General features: G+C 44.0%; 1 protein-coding gene across 6 annotated transcripts in view; it reads left to right on the top strand.

The window, feature by feature from the left end:
• Positions 1-2,049: 2,049 nt before the first annotated feature.
• Positions 2,050-23,910, top strand: part of ARIH1 (ariadne RBR E3 ubiquitin protein ligase 1) — a 61,340-nt gene continuing 39,479 nt past the window's right edge. For 2 of the 6 annotated variants that reach the window (XM_056347178.1, XM_056347176.1), the window contains exon 1: positions 2,066-2,534. In XM_056347178.1, coding sequence (XP_056203153.1) covers positions 2,172-2,534 — 363 coding nt within the window. In that variant the 5' untranslated portion in view covers positions 2,066-2,171. Of the gene's footprint in view, positions 2,535-23,910 lie in introns of all 6 variants that reach the window. The other 4 variants (XM_056347182.1, XM_056347179.1, XM_056347181.1 and 1 more) reach the window with 4 other exon arrangements.

Genomic DNA, 23,910 nt, shown 5'->3' with positions numbered 1-23,910 from the left:
GATGAAGTGTAGGATGAGGGCCTGGGGTGACCAACTGAGCTTCCCCGAGGCTTGACGTGTGCGGCAGGGCCAGCCTAGCAAAGGTCCAGCTGATAAGACCGGAGCTGAACAAAGCTGAGGCTATTTATATTTATGTAGGGCAGGATAAGTAATGCCCAGGTCTTTGCTATTCCAAATAAGTAGGGTAATTAGGGAACTGGCTTTATTTACTAGGTAGCTTGGCACGAGGCAACTTGTGTGCCTGGTCCACACCCCTCTGCGCTGCTCCTGACCCAGGCAGAGCACAGCCTGGGGACCACAGGCTTTCCTGGGCTGAGTGGTGGGGACAGTTCGACCCAAGAACAGTTTGGGGAGGCCAGTGCACAGTCACAACTGTAGCGAGCTGGCTGGAAGTGGCTGTTGTGCTATGAAACACCCTGAGCTGATTTTTGGAGCTGCTTGTGTGCCTGAAGATGCAGACTGGTACCCAGTGAAGTTTCTAGTCATCTACTGAGGACATTAGACAATCTGCCTGGATCCCCACGTGCACCTGTCTGTGTCACCCTGAGCTTAAACCCCTGTAGATTTGGCCATCATTACTCTTGCTGTGCCCCAGAAGAAAATAAACATCCTTTTGGAGGTGGCTTCTAATTTTCTGCCTGTTTCTCAAGGTATTTGTATTGAAACAGGAGCAGGAAGCAGGATCCTGCTGTGCCAGGTGCTGCACAAACACAGAACACCACAATGACTCCTGCCACAAAGAGCTGACTAAACTTGTCACACCCACACGGCATACTGCTAGGCTGAGTGTCCCCTGCCCTCCAAGCATGTGGCCATATTCATCTGGACAGAGTAGATGGCACCACTTCACCGCGGGGAAGAAATGATTCCCCAGGGCATGGGGAAGTGGAGGATTAGTGCCCCTGGAGGAGGTGGCCCCGGAGCCCTCCTGGGGCACCCCCAGTGAATGGCAGCAGAGGGGTTGGTAGCAGCTGGCTGTTCTCTCAGCCAGGCTGCAGCCTTGTTTCCAAGTCAACCAGAGTCTCTCGCACTCCCCAAATGGCTGCAAACAATAAGCCTGGGTCGCCTTCCCTGTACCAGGCTGAGCACGGCTGATGCTGGAAGCAGAGCTGCTCTGGCTGTGCCGCTGCAATGGCAGGGAAGGCTGAGGCAAAGAGTGCTCAACCCCTACAGCACCCTGATGTCCGCCCTGCCCTTTGCTGGTGGCTCGGTGTCCAAGCAAGATGCCCCAGCACTGGCCCTATGTCCCTGAGCTGTCCAGGGCGCTCGCTGATGCCAGGCTCAGCCCCAGTTGTCTGTAGGAGGGAAAAAGGTCTGTCCCCGGTTCAGTAATGAAGACCCTTGTGCAAAATGCCAAATTAATGGAGAAGAAAGGGACTGAAACCTGGCACCACTGTGAAAAACTGGGTATTATTATCACTGCTGAGCAGAAGGCCAGGCTGGAGTTCAGAGATGCACCCAGTGCAGTCAGGGTCCCTTCTAGGGATGGCAGGCACACGTTTATCCCATGGTTTCACATGAACTCCAGCCTGGAGGGTCTCAGTGCAATTCTATTCTCATTTTGAGGCAGAACAACCTATTTTCCCTCACATTTCCCTCAAAAGCTGCTCCCCGCAGGTATGACACCACTCTATGCAATGGTGGCACTGAGGGCCTACCCTCCGTGCTCGGCTGACAGGGCGCCTCAGGAGGGCTCCGCGCCCTCACCTCCACCACCGGCCCGCGCCACCTCGCGGTGCCCAGACGCGGGTCGGTATCGGGGGAAGCCGGTAAACCGCCGCCCCGCTCCCCGCGCCGCACTCAGCATGGCGCCGTACCCAAGATGGCCCCGCGCCGCACTCAAGATGGCGCCGACGGGGAGGGCGGGGCGAGGCGAGGTGCGCGCAGGGGGTGTGTGGCGCGCACTCAAGATGGCCGCCGGCGTGCCGAAGGGGAGATGGCGGTGCTGCGCAGGCGCGGCGCGAGTGCGTCACGCGGCGCGGCGTGACGTGCCGTGCGTTGCGCGGCGCGCGGTGACGGAGCGGGTCGGCCGCGTCCCTTTGTTGGCGGCGGCTGAGGCGCGGCGGGGCCGGGGCCAGTGCCGGAGGCAGGGGGGCGGCGGCGGGCTCCACCAGGCCGGCGGGGTGGGGGGGGGCGCGCGGGAGCCGCCGCCGTTTCTTCTGCGCCTCACCATGGACTCGGACGAGGGTTACAACTACGAGTTCGACGAGGACGAGGAGTGCAGTGAGGACAGCGGCGCGGAGGAGGACGAGGAGGATGATGATGAGGACGAGCCCGACGATAACCTGGACCTGGGCGAGGTGGAGCTGGTGGAGCCCGGGCTGCGCGTCGGCGGAGAGCGCGACGGGTTGTTAGGCAGTGAGACGGGAGGGCTGGGCCCTGGCGGCGGCGGCGGCGGCGGCGGCCTGGGCGGCGGGCCGGGCCCCGGCGGCGGCCCTGAGCAGGAGGAGGATTATCGCTACGAGGTGCTGACCGCCGAGCAGATCCTGCAGCACATGGTGGAGTGCATCCGCGAGGTCAACGAGGTCATCCAGGTGCGACCCCCGGGAGAGGGACCGGGAGCGGGGCCGGGGGGGAGACTACCGGGAGCGGGGGGAGGCGGGCCGGCCCGCACCGCACCGCCAACGGGCCTCGTCGGAGGCGCGCCGGGCCCGGCCCCCTCGCGGCCCTCATCCCTCGCAGTCTGCGCGGGAGCTCCTCGGCCCCCCTCCCCTGGAGAGGGGAGCTCCTCGGTACCCCCTGGGGGAGGGCTCCTCGGCACCCCCTTCCCCCGGGGGGGCCCGCCGGGGCAGGCCAGGAGCTTGCTTCCTGCCGTGGAAGCGTCGGGAAGGAGGCCCTTGGCTTTAAAAGGGCTCCTCTTTCTTTGTGTGGCTTCCAGTCGGTGGGCTGTGATCTGTGTTTTTGCCTTTCTCTGTCTTCATGCTGGTTGGGGGGCGGTTTAGCCCCAACGGTTCCTCCGATAAGCCGGTGAGTCGATGGCAAGCTCTGGAATTTGAGGAGAGGCAGCCAGGCACAGCTCTGGTTTTGTTGCCCTCTCTCTTCCCTTCCCCCCTTGCCACATACAAACGCGCTCCAGCTCATGGGGTTGAACTTTGCGTTTATTTCCAGCGTAGACCCGGAGTGATACGAGTAACCACTTCAAAATGGTAGCTTTTTTACCCCCAGTTTCTAAGCACGCTGCCTTAAAATTGAAACTGAGTTAAAAAATAACACTTACTGTCTCCCGATGAAAATGTCTAAGTCTTATCTGTTGGCTCTTCAGCTTTTGGAAAAAAATTCAAACCACTGAAGCTATCTGGCATCCCTTTTCCAAATGTTTATGGCAAGGTTTTGCTCCAGCTCACCATAAAGTTTCTGATGCCGTTCACTTTTTCAGCAGGTGACCAGAGTGCGTGGGTTTTCTTTTGTTCCCGTTTACTTGGTTATTCAGGGTTAGAGCTAGTTAAATAGAAAAGGCTTCTCCTTTTCCAGTAGGCAAACAGGAATAGTGTGAGAAAGTGAAATCTATGGATATTAAATATTGAAGGATACAGTGCCTAGAAAGAAGCTGTTTTGCTAGTTGTATGTATTTCCAGTGTTGGTAAATCCGTTTAAATAAGAGATGCTTCAGTGAATGCTTTTGCCCAGCTATTCTGTGCTCTACAGTGGCTATAATAGCAGCTTAAAAATGTTGCTTTATGTGCTGTAAATCCACCGTAGTTTGTATGGGGCTGGATGCAAACAACTGTAAAAGTATTTGCATGCTAAACTAGTAAATGGCATTTGTTAAGTCAAAGTTTGTAACTTTGATAATAGTACTGTACATGTAAAGCTGAAAAAAAGGAGGCAGTTAAGATCTCATGGTTAAGTATGGGTGTTTCTCTGCTACCAGTTATTGATCCTAATATAGGGAGGGAAACAAATGGCAGGTAGATACGTGAACAATTGGTAACTTAGAAGTTTTTATTCTGAGACTAAGACTGCAAAAATCATGACCCATACTGATTGTATTGAACAGATTCTAACATTTGCATAAGCAAAGTGGTGGAAGAGTTTCTGCCAGCAAGAAGTAGTGAGTGTTCCTGTTGCATGCATTTTCCAGACCTGACTGGCATGGTGAGCTCACCTAGATGTTCTTTGTCAACCAGTTTCTTGGACGAGGTCCTAGTTTCTGGTCTGCAGGGTCGTGTCATTCCCCCCTGCCCCCTCCATACTTCCCTTGACCTATATGACTTGTGTGCTTGACCTCTGAGCTGCAGAACTAGTGGAGAGAAGTGAGTATAGGTCAAGAGACCTTCTCCTGTCCCTGTACTCAGGGTGGCAGTGGGAAGCCTGACCCTACGATGGACTTGGCTGTGCTGGGCTCTGCAGAAGCCTTGCAAGTCACCTGCACAGAACCACTGTGGCTGCTGCTTATGCTTTAGTTATTTGAGTTAGGTTTGCAGTAGTTATTCCTGGTTTAACAGAGCAGAGAAAACCAGTTTGTTTAGAATGTCCTGGGTAAAATCAGGACCTAAAATCAGCTTAAGCCCTGGAATGTATCAGAAGAGGATAGAAAATCATTCAGTTGCTCTGAATGGCTTTTAAATGCCAGCTTACTGCCATTGGATTTCTAGTCTGTTCAGAGGCAAGTGAACCGAATTCAGTTGATGCTTCAGTATTTGCCTATCCTAGCTTCTGTTGCTGGTGGTGAAAGCTTCCAGGGCTCTGTTTTTATTTCCTTGCTTTTGGCACCCAAGCAGGATTGCTGTTGCTGCTTCTCTGGTTCAGTCAACCTTTTCTGGAGTCACATTGGCTCAGGATCCTGCTGCAGATCCTTGGTTGCAGTGTTGTGATTCACTTGTTCCAGTAGAGTACTGGATGGCTTTGGTCGCTGTATCTACATCAGGGTCTCTGTATCAACTGATGATGGTTGCAGTTACATTTTGTAGTGCTTGAGAGCTTACTTGTTCAAGTGAGTTGCCCCATACCTGAAAAATTCAGCTGTAGGTCTTTGTGCCCTCTAAGAAGTTAAGGTACTGATTTCTTCTGATCAGGAGTAAGGTATAAATGGGACTTGGTTTTTCAGTTGATCATCTTTGCAGCTGCAGCGAAAGGAAAATGCATCCAGGTAGCCATGAAGTATCTGCAAGGGGGTATCTGAGCCATGGCAAGTATAACTCTGTATTAAATGGCCATTGTCCATATTAAAACACTGCATTTGAATAGTTTATTACCTGATAGTACTACTAGTAGAAGGGACTAAATTAAATTTATTCTCCTGTCCATTTAGCTGCTTCCAAATACAAGTTGTAGAATAAAACCATGAACTTCTCAGGACAGGGATTTGATCTGATGAAGACTTTGCAGAAGTAGTGGCTAACTTGTGGTAAACCTGCTGGGTAAGGAGCTTGTAATTCACACTGTAGTGTGTAATGGGCTCCTGAAGACTGCTGCTCGGTGCAAGTTGTTGCCTTTTTTGTCGCCTGGCCTTCTAAGACCACTGAACTTGCAGTGAACTAGGTGGATTTCAGAATGACTTGAATATGCAGAATATTTTGTTTGTTCTTTCTTGTCTGAGCATATGTGGGATTTCAGGTGTTTAATGATGATTTTTGCATAGTATCTGCATTTATGCTTATAATCTCATTTGAATCTGTCTCGCACAACAAGAATTCCCTTTCCTCTCTGAACGCAAAAAGTTGGGGCGTGCATAAACCCCTTAACCTCATGCTGTCAATTGGCTGAGACTTTAAAATCTCACCTCAAATCAGAGTATCACTTCCATTATCTACCACGATGATTATGTGGAGTAGGGAGTAATTTGACAAGTTATTTTGAATTTTAGTTGTCAAAGTAAACAGGTGGTTTTCCAGCCACTGGCAGAATAAGTTAGTGAACAACTGTAAAAACCTAGATGGAGAGGCTGTGTTGAACAAAAGGCTTTCACCTCTCAAAGGCCTTTTCACACAGTTGAATGTCTTCCCCATATTCTTCCTCTAAACTTTTGTCCACATAATTTCTGCCACTGTTAATGTCTTTTTTTTATATCGGATTGCTATTTCCATCTTTGCTTTAGATTTCCTGAAAATAAACTTGAAAAATGTTTAGAATAGCATGTTTATTTCTGCTCTGAATAGAGCACATGATGATCTGTCTCTCAGTAGTCTTGCTTGGGCCACTGTTCTTGCTTTGTTGTAATCTTGTGTGATTTCAGTATTTCTGAGTTGTATTTGTTTCCCATTTGGTCACCTTTTTCTGGAGCATTCCAGTGACAGCATTGTGATGTCACTGACAATATTCATTCTTTCTGGACTTAGTAATGATGAGGTGTTGAAAATACTGGGATGAAGCTCTGAGGTTGCTGATGTTTAAAACAAAGTGCAGAAAAGGGAGCTGAGCCCCCCCCCCCCCCCCCCCCCCCCCCATCCTATGGCAGGGTGCAGGCTCTTGGAAGTGGCTGGGTGTTGTGCCATGTGAACATGGTGAGCTTCAAACCTCAGCTTTCTCTGGAAGGCAGCGGCAGCACTGGATTCAACAAAAGTTAATTAGCTCAAAAATGCTTTTTACTGTAGGCTTTCATGTAAGGTTCTTCAGAGCAGAACAGGTGATGTGTAACATCAGAGTGTTTGTAACAAATACTGGTTTCTTATTTACATGATGAAGCTGGATGAGTTCCTTGGAAGTAAGGTCAGGTCCTTACTGGATAAAAGCTTTGCCATTAAAATAAGCCGAAACCCCAGGCCATTCTGAAGTTACAAAGCCATGTTTGTTAGATTTGTTGTGGAACAGCTTTTTTTTGGATGCTGGCAGAGTTGAGGCAGTGCAGATACCCCCAGAATGCTGCAGCCCTGTTGTTAAATAGAGCTCTGTTATGGCAAGCGCAAACCCATTGTTACTTGGCAAAAGGGGTCTTATTAAACAGTGGCTTTACTTGCTGGGACAAAACATACTGATTTCCAGCCATAACTTAAGGAATTATCCTGATGCTGGTGTAATTCAGTGTTATGGGCAGTATGTTCCAAATGTATTGTCCAAAATAGGAATGACTTGCCAGTGAGCAACAGGAACTGGTGCTGTCATACAGGGTCGTGCTTAAACCTGTATTTAATGTTATAGATGACATCTTGAAAACTTGGAGTACTTCAAGCTGCTTGACAAGCATTAGGTAGGAGTCTGTGGGTGGAAGCACTTCAGGCTGATGCTTCTTGCATTTGGGTCTGCTTGCTTTTCTAGTGCAAGGTGAATTTGCAAGCTTCTGACTTATTGTGTGGTTAGTTATTTGTTAATAAAATTCTTGTTGGGGCCGTAAATGTTATGATGCTGGAAAGAAATGCTTTGTGAAACTCGTGTTTCTGTCATGTGGCATTTATAAGGTGTTTCATTATAGTAGGAATGCATTTAATATTTGCAAGGAATGGAGTAAACTTCATTGTGACAAAGCATTCCTGAAATCTGGTGTAAGTGCTGCAAAGCTTTTGGAAATGACATGGTATCTGTTCCCTGGTTCTGAGACATGTAATTCCAAATAGAATAGAATTTTTTTTAGGATTATTTTAAATTTCAGCATTACCAGGTGGAAAAGGCTTATCTGTTAAGTTTCCAGAGTAATTTAAACTTTGTACTTAAATGACCCATTTGCTTAGTGCTTTAGATTTCTGTTTGTTAGGCCAAATGCAAATCTCATGGCTGGCCATGAGTGAAAACATTTGACTCTGGTTTCTTTTGTCTCAATGTAATTTTTCAAAAATCACAACAAGGCAGCCTTCTCTCAGGGGCCAGGTGGATGCAGGTGGAGACTGGCCTGTATTGGGGATGTTTTCAAAGTGAAACTGAGAACACTCGTTTGTTTTTTAGCTACTTTTAAACACTTATTTCTAAAGGCAAGAAACAAATAGTAAATACAGTTAAGCTGTTCCCTGTGGGTTTAATTTTAGTAGGTCAGTCCATACTTGCCATGCAAAATAGAGTTGTTATTTATGCTATAAATTGGAAACTGTTGTGCTACGGAGAAGTCATAATTGAAACTGCAGCATTTACAGTCCTTTATGTGAAACAATGGCTATTTGAGTGTTAAAGCATTATTAAAAATGAAACTATAGCTTATGCTTTTATACTTAGCTCTGAGTCCTTAGTTTTAGCCTTGCGTGAGTTAAAGTTCATAATGGGAAATAACACCCAAACCTTGGATGCTCTTTATGTTCCTGTGGTGTTATATGGAATTGTAGGGCAGTCCTCTGTCTATTCAAAAAATATTTCACATTTTTTGCTTAGTGCAGTTTGCCAAGCAATGTTAAATTTAGGAGCATGGCGCACAGAACTTCAGTTTGACAGTCTCTGCTTTCTGTGATTAAACCGAGACCTGGAAGACTTCAACATCTGTTTGAAGTGATGCCGTTAACTCATAAATTAAAAGTAGTTCCCTGTGCCACTTGAGGAGGTGCTGTACCTGTTGAATTGTGCTCAATTTTCTATTTTGCAGATAATCTCTCTTCCCCTTTACTCCATGAACGAGATAAACAAGAATGTGATTCTGCTGTTTGGTGTCAGATGTAATAGAGCAGTTCAAGGAAGTGCTTGCTGATCTCCAGGCTGTGCTTGTGTTAGAGTAGTGAGTCAGGGCTTTCATACAGAAATAATTTATAAGAGCCTTTTCTTTCTGGAGAATGTAGCTGGTCATTGCTTTGCTTAGAAAAGTCCATTTTTATTGGCTGGTAACTGGGAAGAGAATCCAGAATTTTTCACAAGAGCTGTGACTTTCCAGGGGACATAACTGTGAACTCTCCATGTAGTTTGACCTGTAACTTACCTGTTCAGGGTCATGATTCCAGTCTTCTATTACTTTTGTAGTTAGAAGGATCTAAAAATATTGCAAGTGGTATTTTCTCTTGTGACTGGCTGTGCTGTGTTACTGGCAGCCATAAAGAATGTTTGGAGTCTTTTTTGTGTATACAAGCATGTAATGCTGCTGAATTTAATGAAGTCATTCAGTAGCTTCAGGAATTGCAAGAAAATTGCAGCCTTGTTTATTGTAAAACACACGTGGAAGGTTTGTAGCTACTCAGTAATGTCAAATGGTGCATTTGAGTGCAGCCCAGAATACAGATGCCTGCATGTTTGAGAGAGGGCTGGCAAGCTTGTGTAAGGATACTGGTGCAGGAGGCTCCAGCGTGATGAGGAAGTGACCAATTCTCTCTGTGAGCTGCAGAAATTTTTTTTTAATTTGATAATGGAAATTATGATAGTATTTAAATATCTTCACCGTTCCAGATGTTTGCTGTTGGGAATGTTGAAAACCTTGAGTTTGTCTGGCCTGTATTTGATTCCCTAGCTTGTTCTCAGCTTTTAATCTTGAGCTGTGATGGAAATACTGTTGGAATGAATGCTTTGAAAACTTTGCTACCCGAGGCTTCCTCAGTAGCTGAGTTTCACATGTAACGTAGTTTGGTAGTGTTTGTACTTCATGAGTTGGTGCCTTTTTAGAACTCAAAATGTCTGTATAACTACAGGCAGTCTTTCAAAAGAGGTCCCTTGTTTACATGGTGTAGCAATGCTAAGTAATTATTTTTGGTATTCAGAGTAGTTCACTGTGGTTAGTTGTATTTGAGTGTTACATTCATACAGTGGTTCAAACACTATCTGCATCTAGTCTCGCCTGGTTTTAGGTACTGAAAACTTCTGTCAAATGTCAGGAATCTTTTCAGATCCAAGGTCTTACGTAGCTAACTTTCAGTGGTGTCTAAGTCCCTTGCAACAAGGAAGAGGCTAATAAGCCATTTGAATACTTTTAAAAAAAAAAAAAGACGTCTTCCTATTGTAACTTAGCTGTCTGCTTCTGAACATTTTGGCTTGCCTTGTACAGGTGGCTTGGTAACTGTGAATTTTGGCATTGCCAATGGTCTTGCTAGCTGTGTTGGGCAGTGCTTGAGAGGTGGTGGGGCACCTGCCTGGTAGGCATTGCAACTGCCTAGTAAAGAAGGCAAGAAGTCTGAAAGAATTGGCTTTGAAAGGGACACATGTACCCCTTTGGTGTCCTCCTTTGGAGAAGCGTGGAGCCCAGACAGCTTAAGTGCCAAGCAGTACTTCTCCGTGACCATGTTATGGTGTATGCCTGTCCTTATTGCCAGGCTCTGGCATGTCTGTGTGACGGCAAAAGGTTGTAGTCCTCTGTGGATATGCTGGGGAGAGGAACAAAATACTGCTGCTAGGGACAGCGGAATAATTTTGAGCCCTATGAGCAGGTGGTTCTTGGTCATAATCTAGGAGTAACTGGGTGGTAGCTGATGTACTGCCTAAAACTTGGCTTCTTGGTCTTCTCTTGAGCTACTGAGGGTTTCTAGCTGATGCCTGTTTATTCATGCTGGCATGTTAAGTTCCTTCCTCACAACCATTTCTAAAGCATTCTTGTTTTTGCATCTTCCTGAGAACTTTTACATCCCAGAGCACCTCTCATTTCCAGGGATGAGCAGTGCAAGGATCTGGTCTTGGCTGTCTGCTTCAAAATTAGGTCTTGTGGGAAAGTACTTGTGGCTGAAATGTAAAGGTGTGACAGAGGAAAGGTTTTTCCTACAACCTACAAGGTTCTTTGTATGACTTCCTAGTCTGAGGCACCCTTCATGTTCTGTAACACTATGAACATGCCTTTTTGTGTGTGGAGGGTGCACGTTAATTAATAAAAGCTCACACTTTGATTGCTTTGTGATTTGGGGGATTTGGGAGCTGGAGGGAAATAATCCCCAATGTTGGAAATGAAAAGCTTGAATATTTGCTTTTTGCCTTTACAGTCTTTCAGAAAAATTATCTTTGCTTCATGGGGTAATGTTTTGTGTGTTATTTCACCAGATAAGGCATAGAGACTCTAAACTCTGTTTTCCAGCAGATAGGTGGGATTGAGTAGGAGTTCCTGCTCAGAAGCGTTCTGCTTGGGCACAGTTAAAGTCCTGTAGAACCAGAAGAATTGGTATAATTGCACCTGAAAACAGTCAACTGGCAAAACCCCTTGACTACTCTAGGTGTTAGTAGAAGGACTGTATATTTTTTAAACTTTATATCTGACTATTCCTATTAAGGAGGAAGCATGAAGAGACCTTCTTCCAAGATAAATGAAAATTTTAAGTGGTTCTGAAGGCTTCTGTTTCCTGCCTGGTATTAGTAAGCTAGGCCAACCTTTGAGGGAGTGCACTGAGTAAGCTATGTGAGCATGCTACCCTGGCAAAGTGCGTTTGACCTGTTTACTTTACCGGCTACTTCCTCTGTGGCTCTGGAAAGTTTTGCTATTTGAACAACCTCATTATATAAAAATTGTGTTGGGACATATGTGATTTTTGCTGTTCCTGTGCCAGTTTGATGTGTGTGTGCAAGCTGGTGAAATAGTTAGCTGCATAGTGAAGAGTTCACTCTGGGTAACTTCCTTTTAGGTTTTTCTTTTGTCTTCTGGGCTAAGGCAGTATGGGCTGTTGTTGGTGATTCCCATTGCTGCTTGTCTTGAAACACCAGCAAACTCAAGCTGTTCTGGTGCTTTGAGTTTCTTTGGGTATCTGATGCTCATCCCAAGCTGTGCTTTTTGAGACGCAGGGGTGTATACATGTGTGCACCTGCAGCCTGAAATAGTGGTATGGTGACATGCATGTTGCTCTTAGCTTAGGCAGTACCCATTCCCTTACTGCATGGGTACAGCTGTTTGGAGGGTCAAATACTGAACAGGATCATTGAACTTTCTGATTACATGTGCCTACTCTCTCCTATCATCAGTCAGCCCACTGTTTGACCCTGCAAGCAGTTGCTTTGCTCCACTTACCAGAAGTGATGGTAGTTGAATTACTCAACTCTGTACTGTCAGCAAAATCTACACCTGAAGACAACCTGTGCCCTGTTTTGGGTGCATGTATAATTATAAATGCGTATTTAACTTTTGAGAGCATTCCAGATTGTTTTTCAAAACTTTGATTCTCCTCTGCAGCTGATAACTTTTGGATTGGTGTGTTCTTGTGTAGCAGAATACAAACGCAACCAGCATTCTTTTGTCTGGCGGAGAGGAATTAGGGGAAAACATGAGAATTCGCAGGAGTAAACAGTCTCCCCTGCAATGAACTTTCCTGAAGGAGAATAACTTACTAAGAAGTGGACTCCTGATAATCTACATTGCAGTCAAACTCTGGGATCTGAGAAATAGGGAGATGGAAGGAGATGGTGTCTGGAAAGAAGAGGAGGTAAGGACCCCTTCTGGGAAGAAGGGAGAGTGTGTGGGAGAGTCATGTCTTGAGGGGATAACGAGATGAGAAACCTCTCAAGGCCTGATGAGGTTAGACACCAGAGCAGGTGTTCAGAGTGACAGAGCTTTGCTGATAAATATATATTAAAATTAGACTGAACAGCAACTTGTTACTAAAAGGATGGGAAGAAAAACACTCCAACACATGGTTAGCAGCTTCATTTCTCTTCTTGGAGCTCTGACGGGCTCTAGTAAGTCCTTGCCTTGAAGTGAAGAATGCAGGTTCTCATTCTGTATTCCTCTTCACCTGAATAAGTGATCCCAATAGATGCTGTTAATATGAAGTTTAGTTTTGTGTGAAGTGGAAGATCTTTGGGGTAAAATCCCGCGTAGTATGCATACAGGAAAATAAAGTAACAATTTCTAAGTATTATGAAGATATGATGAACAAATATGTCCAACACATTCGTTTTGATAGTTAGCCTTTCAGTTGTCACAATTACTACTGTCTGAGCAAACTGAAGTGGTGGTCTTTGATTTATACATATTTTGTATGTACACTCGCATGTTCTGTAATAACAATCGTCTTTATTTTACTTGGTAAAATGTGTTTGAAACTTCTTTATTAGTATTGTTAAAAGTGCTGAAATTAATACTTGCAAATGTACTCTGCTATATGTTTTTGTTGGATGATGGCAGTTGATAGTAAATGCAAGTGTAGTTCTGTGTGACAGCAAAGATGAGGTGTAACATGACACAGGTCTTGGACTATTGCGATTTAGAAATGTAAGATACTTTGCTTTCAGCTGGGGATTCTGTAACAAGGTACTAGAAATTTGTTCAGAGATTGTGCAGAAACTGGTATTATCCTTGAGAAACTGGTAAAATGCTTGCTTCTTGGATGGCTTTCTTAATTTCTGAATCTGTCATCTACTTTGGGTCATTACTGTTTGTGAACTACCTTCCGATGTGATGCTTATTGTTTAGCTGGGGTTATAGCTTCTAGGAGGGGAACAGAGAGTGAAGGCTTGGAGTTGTCTGTAAGGATGCCTGGGATGGCTGATACTGAGACTATCTGGAGGGAGGGGGCTTGGAGACTTTGTGATCATTTGGATGGATGGAGGCATTCTCGTGTACCACAGCATAATTCCCCTGACTGGTGTCCTGCTATTGCTTGCCAGGCTATCTGCAGGCAGACAGTGCTGTGATTTGGAAGAGGCTGGGTGCTGGTCCAGTGTACTTAATTATCCACCAGTCATTAGTGTAATTATTTGTATTGCTAGCCTTCACATTGGTGTTAAAGCAGGACTGACTGGGTGGGTTTTTTTCTCTTGCAGAAGCCAAGTGTCTGATGATGGGTAGTAATACTTTAACAGGAAAGGAACAAGTGATATTCTTGTCAGCTAGTGGCACCGTCCATCAAATACAAAATTGCACATGCAGGTTTGCTTCCTACTTTGGAGGGCCTGCATGTTCTTGCTGGTTTAAATAAACTGCTTTAGAAATACCTCTGATTAAATGAGTGCAGGTTTGTGTAGAGGCAAGTCTTCAAAGCCCTTAAATGAGAAAATGGTGAAAAAGTTGCAGGTTTCCTATTCTCCCTCACTGCTGTATGACTTGTGTTTTGCTATTTCTGTACTGAATCCCAACAGAGTATTTTCTCTTAACTCAAGAGAGCTCAGGTGGTTGGTTAAAAGTACCTGCAGCAATTAGAGACTGCAGTTACAATTTTAGGTATATCTTGTTAAAGGATGGGAATGAGAACAAACAAGAGAATTGCTAAACTCTTTGTGCCTCCAGAATTTCCTTTCTTCAAAGGTGGCTTCTGCAGAGCCCTCAGGAAAAAAATTGGGGTGTAAACAGTCAAAATTACTTCTTGTAGCGGAAATACCAGCTTATAAAATAGTGTTGCCAGGGCTCTGTTTTGTTGGCTATAAAACTAAGACAGGCTAAATGAGCAGAGTGTGGTAAATGAACTGCAAAGTCATAGTTAAAAATGAGCTAGAAGAGGCTTGTTGGGAAGAGGATGCTGGCAGATTTTCTTAGTGCAGATACAGATTCTGCCAGCAGAAAAAAGTGCTTTTGCAGGTATAGCTGCTTTTGTGCAGGGAAGTGATATAAGCTATAACCACACCTGCCTTGGAGCTTTTGCCAAGGTAAAGATGTTGCCAAAGATTACATCCGCAAGACACTGCTGCATTGGCAATTATTTCCAGGCCTATGTAGTTTGAGTGTTAAGATGGCTGATTTTTTTTTTTTTTTCCTTGCTTGAGAGTTGTAGACTGAGATATAGGCATCGCTGGGGTAGATTTACTGCCCATTAGTCAAGGTGGCACTGTGTGTACAGAACATACTTTACCAGAAAATACTTCAGAGGGTTAAGCTCTTCCTGTTTTGTATTGCATTGCAATTTGGCAAGACATCCGTATTTCTGCTGAATGATGCAGAGATGATACAGGGCAGGATCTGCTGTTGGAAAATGAGAAGGTGGCGGTAAGAACTGGGATCCAGATACGGAGCTAGATTGCTAAATGGGGATACTTGTTAAATCTATGCTGAATGGTGAGTGACTACTGAGGTACAGTGTGGTGCACCCAACTGCTTCTTTTAGCCAGGCATATGTGACAGTAAACGAGTTTAGGGTCTTTGTGCAGTGATGGGGGGGGATGAAGACAGCCCAAGGGAGGTGTTTTTTTTATTTCCTAAAGTACTGTAGAGAGTGTGTTGATGCTTCAGTGAGTGGGTAAAATTTCCTCTGTTCCAAGTGAAGCGTGCTGGAGAGGGAGGGAATGGTTTGTAAAAGTGGATGCTGCTTTGAGGAAGGGACACAATCAGAAGCAGTAAGGGACAGAGAGCTGAAGAGAAACACCTAGTGCTTGGGTGCTCACCAAAATGGGGCCTGGAGGAGAAAGGTGAAATGTAAGAATGTTAAGGACTATTCTTTTTCAACATAAAAATTCTCTAATGCTCTCATAAAGTGCTGCTGGCTAAAAATTCTTCAGCTAAGCCTGTCTCATCAGTCACATTGTCTCTGAAGGGGTTAACAGTTGCATGCTATGAGTGACCAAGTATCAAAATACATTTGAGTTAACTTGGACATTGCCATGAGAGTTTTTAATTGGAATGGCTTTTGTTTTGTTGTCATATTCATCTTTAACAATGATTTTTTTGTGGATGCTACCTCACTGTATTCATGGAAGAAGTTACCGTACCTTACCATTTTCTTCTTCCTGTCTGTGTATTTGTTGGAAAATGTTAATTGCAATGTTTAGAAGTTGAAGTCAGAATTCAGGACACAGGCTGCACAGGCATGTTATTTTAAGATTTATTTTTTTTTTTTTTTGCGTAGTGAGTATTTCTTCCCAAGTACCTGCATGTCAGAGCTCTGACTTCTGCTGCATGAGGTAGCCTGTCCTCTTGCTCTCATTCTTGTCAGAAGAGGAAAACGCTGTGTAATCAAGCACCGCAGTAACTGCTGGGTGAGAAGAACCATGTGTTTGTGCTGGCAGTGCACTTTGGGGTAAAGTGCTGTTCACAGTCGGGGCTTATCCTGGAAACAAGTGATTTTGAGGAATTGACTCAACGGCAGTTGTCTTGAGGTGATGTACAATTTGGCTGGATTGTATCTTTCTTCTATGATAAACAGCTCATCTGTCTTTTTGTTGGAGCATACTGTAATAGAATAGATGTTCTCCACCAGTGCCCAGTACAAAAGCAGGTGGGAGACAGATCACTGAACAACTTGAGACTTTAACAGCACTTGGGGGACGTGTTTATGCTGAACATCCTTGGGGTCTGATCCTCTGCTTGCACACTGTCTAAAGAGAGCACACCCTTTCTTTAGTCGTCATCTGGAGGGACCTTTGAGACCAGCAAAAGGACAATTTGAGACCTTTGCAGATAACTTATAAAACTTCACACAGAAAATCAATGAGGAGTTTTCTTGGCACATGTTTGAGCCTACAGACTGGCCTGTGATGGAAATTTTCTACGGAAAAAAGAACAGACATTATTGGGAATTTACCCTTCCTAGTATTGCAGTGATGTTCAGTGTCAGGAAAATGTTCTCATTATCTCAGAGTTTGCCAGGTTTCTTCTACACACTTACATGGCATACTAGTATTTACAAATAAAGTCATTATTTCTTCAAGTCATCTTAGGAACAGTTTTTTGATATCATGAAAAACTTATAGGATACTCTCCTAGGAAGGACTTTGCAGGTGTGGGGCTTTTTAAAGTGGAATAGACATTTTTTTGGTCAGATACTGTTCTGTTACGGCAGATCTTCATGAATGAAGCATGATAACAAGTCCAGTAACAGAGCAATGGTTTGGCCTTTTTGAAAAGGACACGCAGTATGCTGTTGTATATTGTGCTCTAAGATACTGTCTGTAAAAGTGCCATCAAAAAAAGTAAATTCTCAAAGCCTATTTGTGTGGCTGCAGGATTTGTGCGGTACAGGTCCCTAACAAAGGTGAAGTACAACTTCGGATACCTACGCTGATCTGCTAATAGCATCTTCTGAACACTGCCTGTCTGGTGCCTTTTGACCATGTGATGCTTTTGAATGTGCTTAAAGCAGCAAAAGTGAAGTTCTGTTATCCTGAGGGCAGAAGTCCTAGGTATTGCTGATCAGTAAGTCGTTCACTGGCCAGGGTTGAGATGGCCTGTTGTTTATGTTGTGTGAACTGTTGGAAACTGGAGATAGCAGAGGCAGCAGTTTTGCTACCTGATGTGGAGGAACAGTGCCAGTTTCCTACAGATACATCAGGTCTGTGAAATGGGTATAGCTCTATGAGTGACTCTGGCTCTGGACTAGAATCTGGTAATGTACGCTGCTGACTATGGTGAAAGAGTGAAATTAATGCACCGATACATCTTGAAGTGAGTAAAAAGAAGGGAAGGCTTTTTTTGGAGGCATTTTAGGACTTCTACAAAATTATTTAAAGGGAAAAGCAATTTTACAGTTCCTCTTGCAGCTTTGTTCCTTTACTGTCTGTTTCTGCCTGCGAATGGGACAGTTTCTGTAGCTCACATTGGCAGACCTGTACTGTCCTAGAAATAGATAGTTCATGCAGAAACAGAGTAATGGAAGACAGCATTCCCCCAAAACCCAAATGCAGTGCTTTGGGTTGTTTTCTTTTTATCAGCTTGATGGGTAGCTGACCTGACATACGCCACTTCTAGTCTTTCCAGTGTTGACTAGTAGACTTTAAAAAAAAAAAAAAAAAAAAAAAAAAAAGCATATTTCTGTCTTTCCAGGATCATGATGTTGCTACATTGAGGACACATCTCTAGAGATTGGTGATATTCCCACAGTTTACTGTTAAAATCTTACGTTTGGTAGCCCAGCTGAATATGGCCCTCAAACTGTAACGACGATAATAGACAGGGCTAGGTCCTGCTCTTGGCAGTTGGACTGCACTCTTGAGCAGCCATTTCCCCCAAGATTTGTCTTGCAAACGGAGAAAGCTTTTGGAAGAAAGATGTCTAACTGTTGTGTTTTTGTTCAAGATGAGAAACAGTGTTTCTGGATTATGTTTTTTGAGATGTAAGCTAAAGTTGCTGGTGGGATAATGAAGGAGAAAAGCGGGTTCTCTGGCTCTAACTTGCATCAAGTTATGCCCTGATCTGCTGTAAAGTCTTTGGGACAGGAAGATTTAGGGAGTCTGTTGATACAGGTAAGACCCAACTTTGTGCCTGACACATGGCTCTCAGCAGGCTACTTTCACAGATTTCTTGGAAGCAAGTCCCTGTTGTCTGATTTGTGTCAGCTCAGCTGTCTGGCCACACAGTGATCCTGCTCTGGGTTAAAATAAACTAGCAACCCTCTTAACCCAAGTCAGTTTGTCTGGTTTGCTTGTAGCTGTGCAAGCAGTCATACTTCCATCGCTGGGTGGTCAACGGCAGGCTCAGGAGCCTGCGGTTGCATGAGCTTGTGTTGCTGCTGAAATAAATACTTTCTGAGCTGCTGCTTAGTCTGGTGGTGATGGGATGCAGCTTCTTTGGAGCAGGCTCTGAAGAGTGTGCTTTACGGCCCTGCCTTGTTGCAGCCATATTTTGAAGTAAAATAATAATCCAAGTAGCTGTTACTTTATATCATAGGCAAAAATAGAGTTGGTGCATAGCTAAGCCATTCTGGGTTTCTGGAGTCTTCCTTGGTGTGTCTAAAATCTTGTTCAAAGGAAGAGATTTCTTACCTGGTTCTGACCAACCTGTGCTCTTGGGCTAATCCAAGATATTTTGGTACGTATTGCCCAGTCACTTAAACTCCTGCCTTCATTCAGCGTCATTTCTTTCTGTGGCAAAATGGACTTTTGCATTCCTCTTGAACGAACACTGTGTGTTTCCTTCAGGCCCAGCATTAGTGCATTTTCATATTGGTTTGTCACAAGAACTGAAACTGTACCAGTGTGTCTTCTCGTTTTCTAGAGACTGTTGGTCTGAGAAACCATGCAGGACTGAAAGTATCAAATAAGCATCCTCAAGGGCAGAAAGAAGCATTGTGATCTGGAGAAAACCAACAGATCTTGTTTGATGGAGCTGGATCTGTTTGTGGTAGATGTATAGAAACAGTACAGTAACTACCTGGTGGGTCAAAATGGTGTGGTGTGGTGAGAACTTTCATAAAGTTGGGGTCATGTATGATACAAGGGGAGAAACAGAGCCTGGGAATCTGGAAGAGCAGTGGTGTATAATGTTAAGAGGGAAGAGGACGGAAATAGCTTTGTGGACACTGCTTGTGCAAGTATTGTTACATGGATGAACAGGGAAAGCGACTGACTTCACGTGTTATTTGTGGTTGGGTCAGGAGGTCTGTTACTGCTTTCATTGACTTCTCATCCTATCAGAAGCAGCACTGTGAGGCACTGGATGTTGACTACAGGTTTGGTGTGAGGGGGAAATTGGTGATTACCAGGGACCTGGACTCTACCTGGATGAACTTGCAGGCTTTTTGCATTCAGGGTAGTGAGAACTCTTTCGGGGCTTTTCATACTGCCTTGTCCTCAGCCTAGCTGCAGTGCTGTGTGCTGTTTTCTTCCTCTGCAATAGAAGTTATTAAGGAACCACTGAAATAGTAAACTGGAAGAATTATATGGAAATGATGCCGTCACCTTCTCCTACTCTTTTTAAGGCAGATCTTTGCAAATTCATGAGTGGGAGGCAATGGGTTGAATAAACCCATTCTGAAATGTATGCTGGCACCCATGTGCTCCCACTCTGGTTCTCTCAGAGTAAGTCAGCTATAGTCGCTCAGCAGCAACTGGTTTGTGTGGCTTAGGCTGATTTGCTGAGCTTTTGCTTGTATGCTGGGATTTCTTGTGGTGGGAGACACCAGGAGGAGGGAGGTACTTTGTGTGATTCTGCCTTTGGGGAAAGTAAAACAGTAGTACTCATTAACCTAAAATAATTGAAAGCAAATAATGGTTTGTGAAAGTGAGTACGTTTGAAGACCTTTTGTTCCATAGTTCTCAAGGAGTGTACAGTGGCATAACTTGCTCGAATTCCAGGGCCTCTGTACCTGTGGGTCTTTGCTCTTTAAAGGGTTGACTTTGTACTCCAGAACTGCAGCAAAAGGAAGTAGAAGCCAAAATATTCTTTAGATTATATGTATAAAATTCGGGTTAACGTATCCTGTCATCAAACCATAGATGTCCTGCTGTGGAAACAACTGTAGCTGAAATATTGGAAAATACCTTCCCTGATTGTATCACGTATACAGTTGTAAATTTGTGTTCAGTTAGTGGTGGAGCTTTTGTAGTTGTCTGAGAGCCTGTGCTACCCAGCATACTTGAGAAGCATGGCAAATCTATCTGATCTTCTTTTGTTTAGAAGCATTACAGTGTGAATTCAGTTTTTGCATTTCCACATTTGCTAATTCATCCTGGAGTTGTTGCTTTAGTGTTGGGGTTTTCTCTGATTTTAAAAGCTTTGTTAGACAATAGATCTTTGTTGCAGCTCCTAATCATTAACCTGAAAACTTTCCAAAAGGTTTAGAGAAAACTTAAAGCAGCTGACTGCTTCATTTCTGTCTCTTGAACCAATTAACTGAAGTAATAGTGTTTTCTCCGCAGTTACTTTTATGTTCCTCAGAGCTAGAAACAATCAGTAAGGTGCAGATAGGTTACTGCAAACAGAGATCATAATATCAAGCTGCCATTTGGTGCCATCACGTAATGGTAGTAATGGAAGTAATTCTGTGAAACTTAATCTTCAAAATTGAGATGATGTGTGAAGGGAAGTTAGTGGGATGAAGAAAGATGTAGGAAGCTACGGAGATGATCAACATGGAAGCTGAAGCCTATGTATGTGTTAATTGGAAGTCACAGTGAAGTGGTAAATGCCAGCCAAAGGACAGCAGTTGACAGCAGTGACTGGCAGCATCACAGGGAAGTGCCCTGGCTTCATGCTGAGTTGCTTGGAAATGCCATTAACAGTCCTAACAGGTAAATTGAGTGATTCAGAGATGAGTAATTAGAGTCACTTAGTGTGGCTTCAGTGGGGCTGTAGGATGTGAAGATGATATCCTCAGTGGGTGCACAGAGACTGAACAGTCCTGATTTTGTTGTTTTTTATAACAGGTGTGTGGAAGATGAGCAGTATTTTATATCCACCTGTATGTGTGGGAACGGCTCATAAACCATGAGATGGCTGATGGCAGAAATGTACCATGGTATGATTCTCTCCCAGGCCTCAAGGGGATGGCAGAGGAGGAGAGTATGGATTGGTGGTGGCAGACTGATCCATTTAGCTGCTGTCCTCATCTTCTCACAACAGCCCTCTTCTGCCTGTAATTGCGTCAGGGAATATTAGATTACATGAAAGTTTTCCAGCAGCTTCTCAAGAGTGCTTTGTTGGTGGTGTTTAAAAATTAGCAAGTTTGAAGATACCCGCTTTAGGAGATCACATCCTGGAAGTACTCAACACTTAGATTTAGTCTTCTGCGTTCAGTTCCTGGGAATTTTATTAAACTGCTAGGAATCAGGTTTTGTGCTGTAAGATTTCATATAACTGTTTCCTGAAAGGACAGATGTGACTGGATCTTCACAAATGAAGGTTGCTTAGTGCATTTGCAAAACAATGCAAACCTTAAGATTACAGTCTTAGTGTAATGTGATTCAGCTAAAAGCTTATTTAAAACACTTTGTACTCCGTGTGTTTATGTCTAAGGTTACCTGTATGGGGCTGGGAGGGATGTAAGTGGAGAGCAGTAGTGTTAAAATGGAGTAGACCTAGTTATTGCAGAATTTTGAATTTGTGTCCACTTTGTTATTACCTGACAAAGGAAGCACCTGTATGGTGCCTGGTCTGTTGTGTTGGTTACCCTTGTTCTGTGCTGTGGGGAAGGAGCTGTTGTCCTTCAGAAAGGAGTGTTGGTGTACAAAGCTGTTGGGTTTTGAAGTAATTGAAGAATTATGGGGGATTTCTGCTCCTGTTTGGTGGTGGCACATAATGCACTTGAGTATTGCCCATTTGCCTTGGTCTTGAGGTTTAGGGCATGCCTGCCTGCACATCACCTCCATGACCTGGAGCCATCTGGAGAGCTGTGGGGAAAAACATGCAGCACATCTGGCGGTGCTGGTCTCTAGACCATCAATGAGAGCTACAGCTGAGGCAAGCAAAAAGTATTTTTTAATTTATCAAAAAATCTTTTAAACTTCATGGAAATGTTACTCTTAATCAACCTGCTAACATATAATGTGACGTGCTCATTATTTTATGAATGCTTCCTTCTGTGGCACGGTGTGCATGGTGACAAGCTTTGGAGGTTTGATCCTGCATATGCTCAGAGAGTAGCTGGAATTTCCACTTGGTGCTCTACTTTTGGCAAAGGCTGGGTTTTTGATCAAATATTTACAGTGGTGGTGTGACATGCTATCCCTAGATGCTACTTTACTGGAGCAAATGTTTGTGCAGCTTGGTTTCAGACAGGTGTTAGCTTCTGAGCTGTTCTTTTGATGGCCCTTTGCTCCTCCACCAGCATGTGTGATATGTCACCACCAAGCAAAACTCTTATTCTTTGCTGTCAACTGATGTGAAACCAGTCGGTTTCCTTCTGCTGGGAAATTTAAATAGGGTCTTGTGCCACTTACATACCTGTGGAATATAGATGTGGGTGTTACTGAGGTTTAAACCTTGTACAGATGTCTGAGGCTTGGGCAAAGCCAATGTTTCTGGAGTGTCTACTTAAATTCATGAGTGCAAAAGCAATTGTGTAGAAAACCAAACTGGAAGTGGTGTCAAACTTGTATTGCTGTACCAAGTCTGAAAAATGCCTCTGCTACTGTTATAGATGCTGTAGCTGGGATGAAAACCATTGAAATGGAAAAGCTGCCATATTTAGACAATAAAACCAGCCATGAAATGGGAAGAAACAGAATGAAGAATTTATCAATACCACGTTTCAAGGAGGGTAGGAAAGGACTTTGCTGGAGAACTGAGCCTGAGCTGTTCTTAGATGGTTTTCATCCGCAGTGAATGCTGAAATTGAAACAGGCACTTACTCCCAGCATATGATGAGCAGCTGAGCTCTAAAATATGTTTTTTTTTCTGTAATAACTGCAAGAATTAACCGCATAGCTCAGTCTTGATGGATGAAAACATGAATGGATCAAGTACTGTGAACTGTCATTCAGCAAACTAGGTTTCTTGGAATTTCTGATTTAAGCTGATGTCCTAGTAATCTTTCATTTATGATTCATGTATACATTTAAGTGCATCCACGTTCCTTCTTCCAATTCATACTTTCTTATTTTGACAGCAAAAGGAATTCAACTCAGGTATTAGTGACCAAGCTTCCAGTTCAAGTAAATTCTATTAAGGAGTTTTATTTCAATTGATAATGCTTCTGTGGAGAATTCCAGACCTTTGCAGGGTTTCCCATCCATGTATCTTCTGCTTGCATTGGTGTGCCTGAGCATGGCAATACAGGTCACAATAGTAAATATAAATACCTCCAGTGAAAAGCAGTGGTCAAGTTGGATCAGTCTGAAGCACGTTTGGGACTTGGCTGCTTTGTTAGAGTAATAAAAAAATAAATCACTGCTGAAGGACTGGCTGTTTCTCTCTGGGCAGAGCTTTTTACGAACGTTTTTTTAGTGAGATAGTTGAGACAACGAGTCTCTTAAAAGTGCCCTGAGAATTTCAACAAAATGGCTGCTTTCCTCGGGTTTCATTCCTATCTGGGTATTAGCAGGCTTGCTGCAATCTTCCTTGGCTTCAACATGTAAAATTTAATAGATGGCTGTTGTAAATTAGAACTGCTGTTTGACCTTTCATTGAACCACATTTGGAGCAAAACAGAGCGTTTGAATGTGTTTGCTTTTCCCTTGCTTGCAGTCTGTTTCTGGCTGCTTTACTTATTAAAAATTTTCTTTGTAAACAGAATACCCTTTGCAAAAGCATGCTTCTCCCTGCTGCAGCTTCGAGCCTAAGTAGTAATCCTGTCTGAGCAGCATCGTAGCCTGTTTGTAACTAATCTTTCTGGTGTAAGAGTTGTAGATGATAATCCTGTGTGCCAAATGAGAAGCCCATCCAGTTTCAGAACAGAAACTAATATATCAGTGCTGTGTAATCTAGTGGTATTTAAATATTCTGTTAATTTTCACAGAGTGTCCAAAGTGATTGCTAAGGGCTTGTACAGCAGTGGCAGGGTTGACAATGCTGTAGCAGAACTACTGTCAAAATAGGGGTTGAAACATCAAATCATTTTGGTTTATCCCCATATCACCGAGTTACAG

This window comes from Falco biarmicus, chromosome 7 (assembly GCF_023638135.1).
Source record: "Falco biarmicus isolate bFalBia1 chromosome 7, bFalBia1.pri, whole genome shotgun sequence".
Taxonomy (NCBI): domain Eukaryota; kingdom Metazoa; phylum Chordata; class Aves; order Falconiformes; family Falconidae; genus Falco; species Falco biarmicus.
The sequence above is the reverse complement of the archived record's forward strand: the minus strand, read 5'-3'. Positions and strand labels throughout refer to the sequence as shown.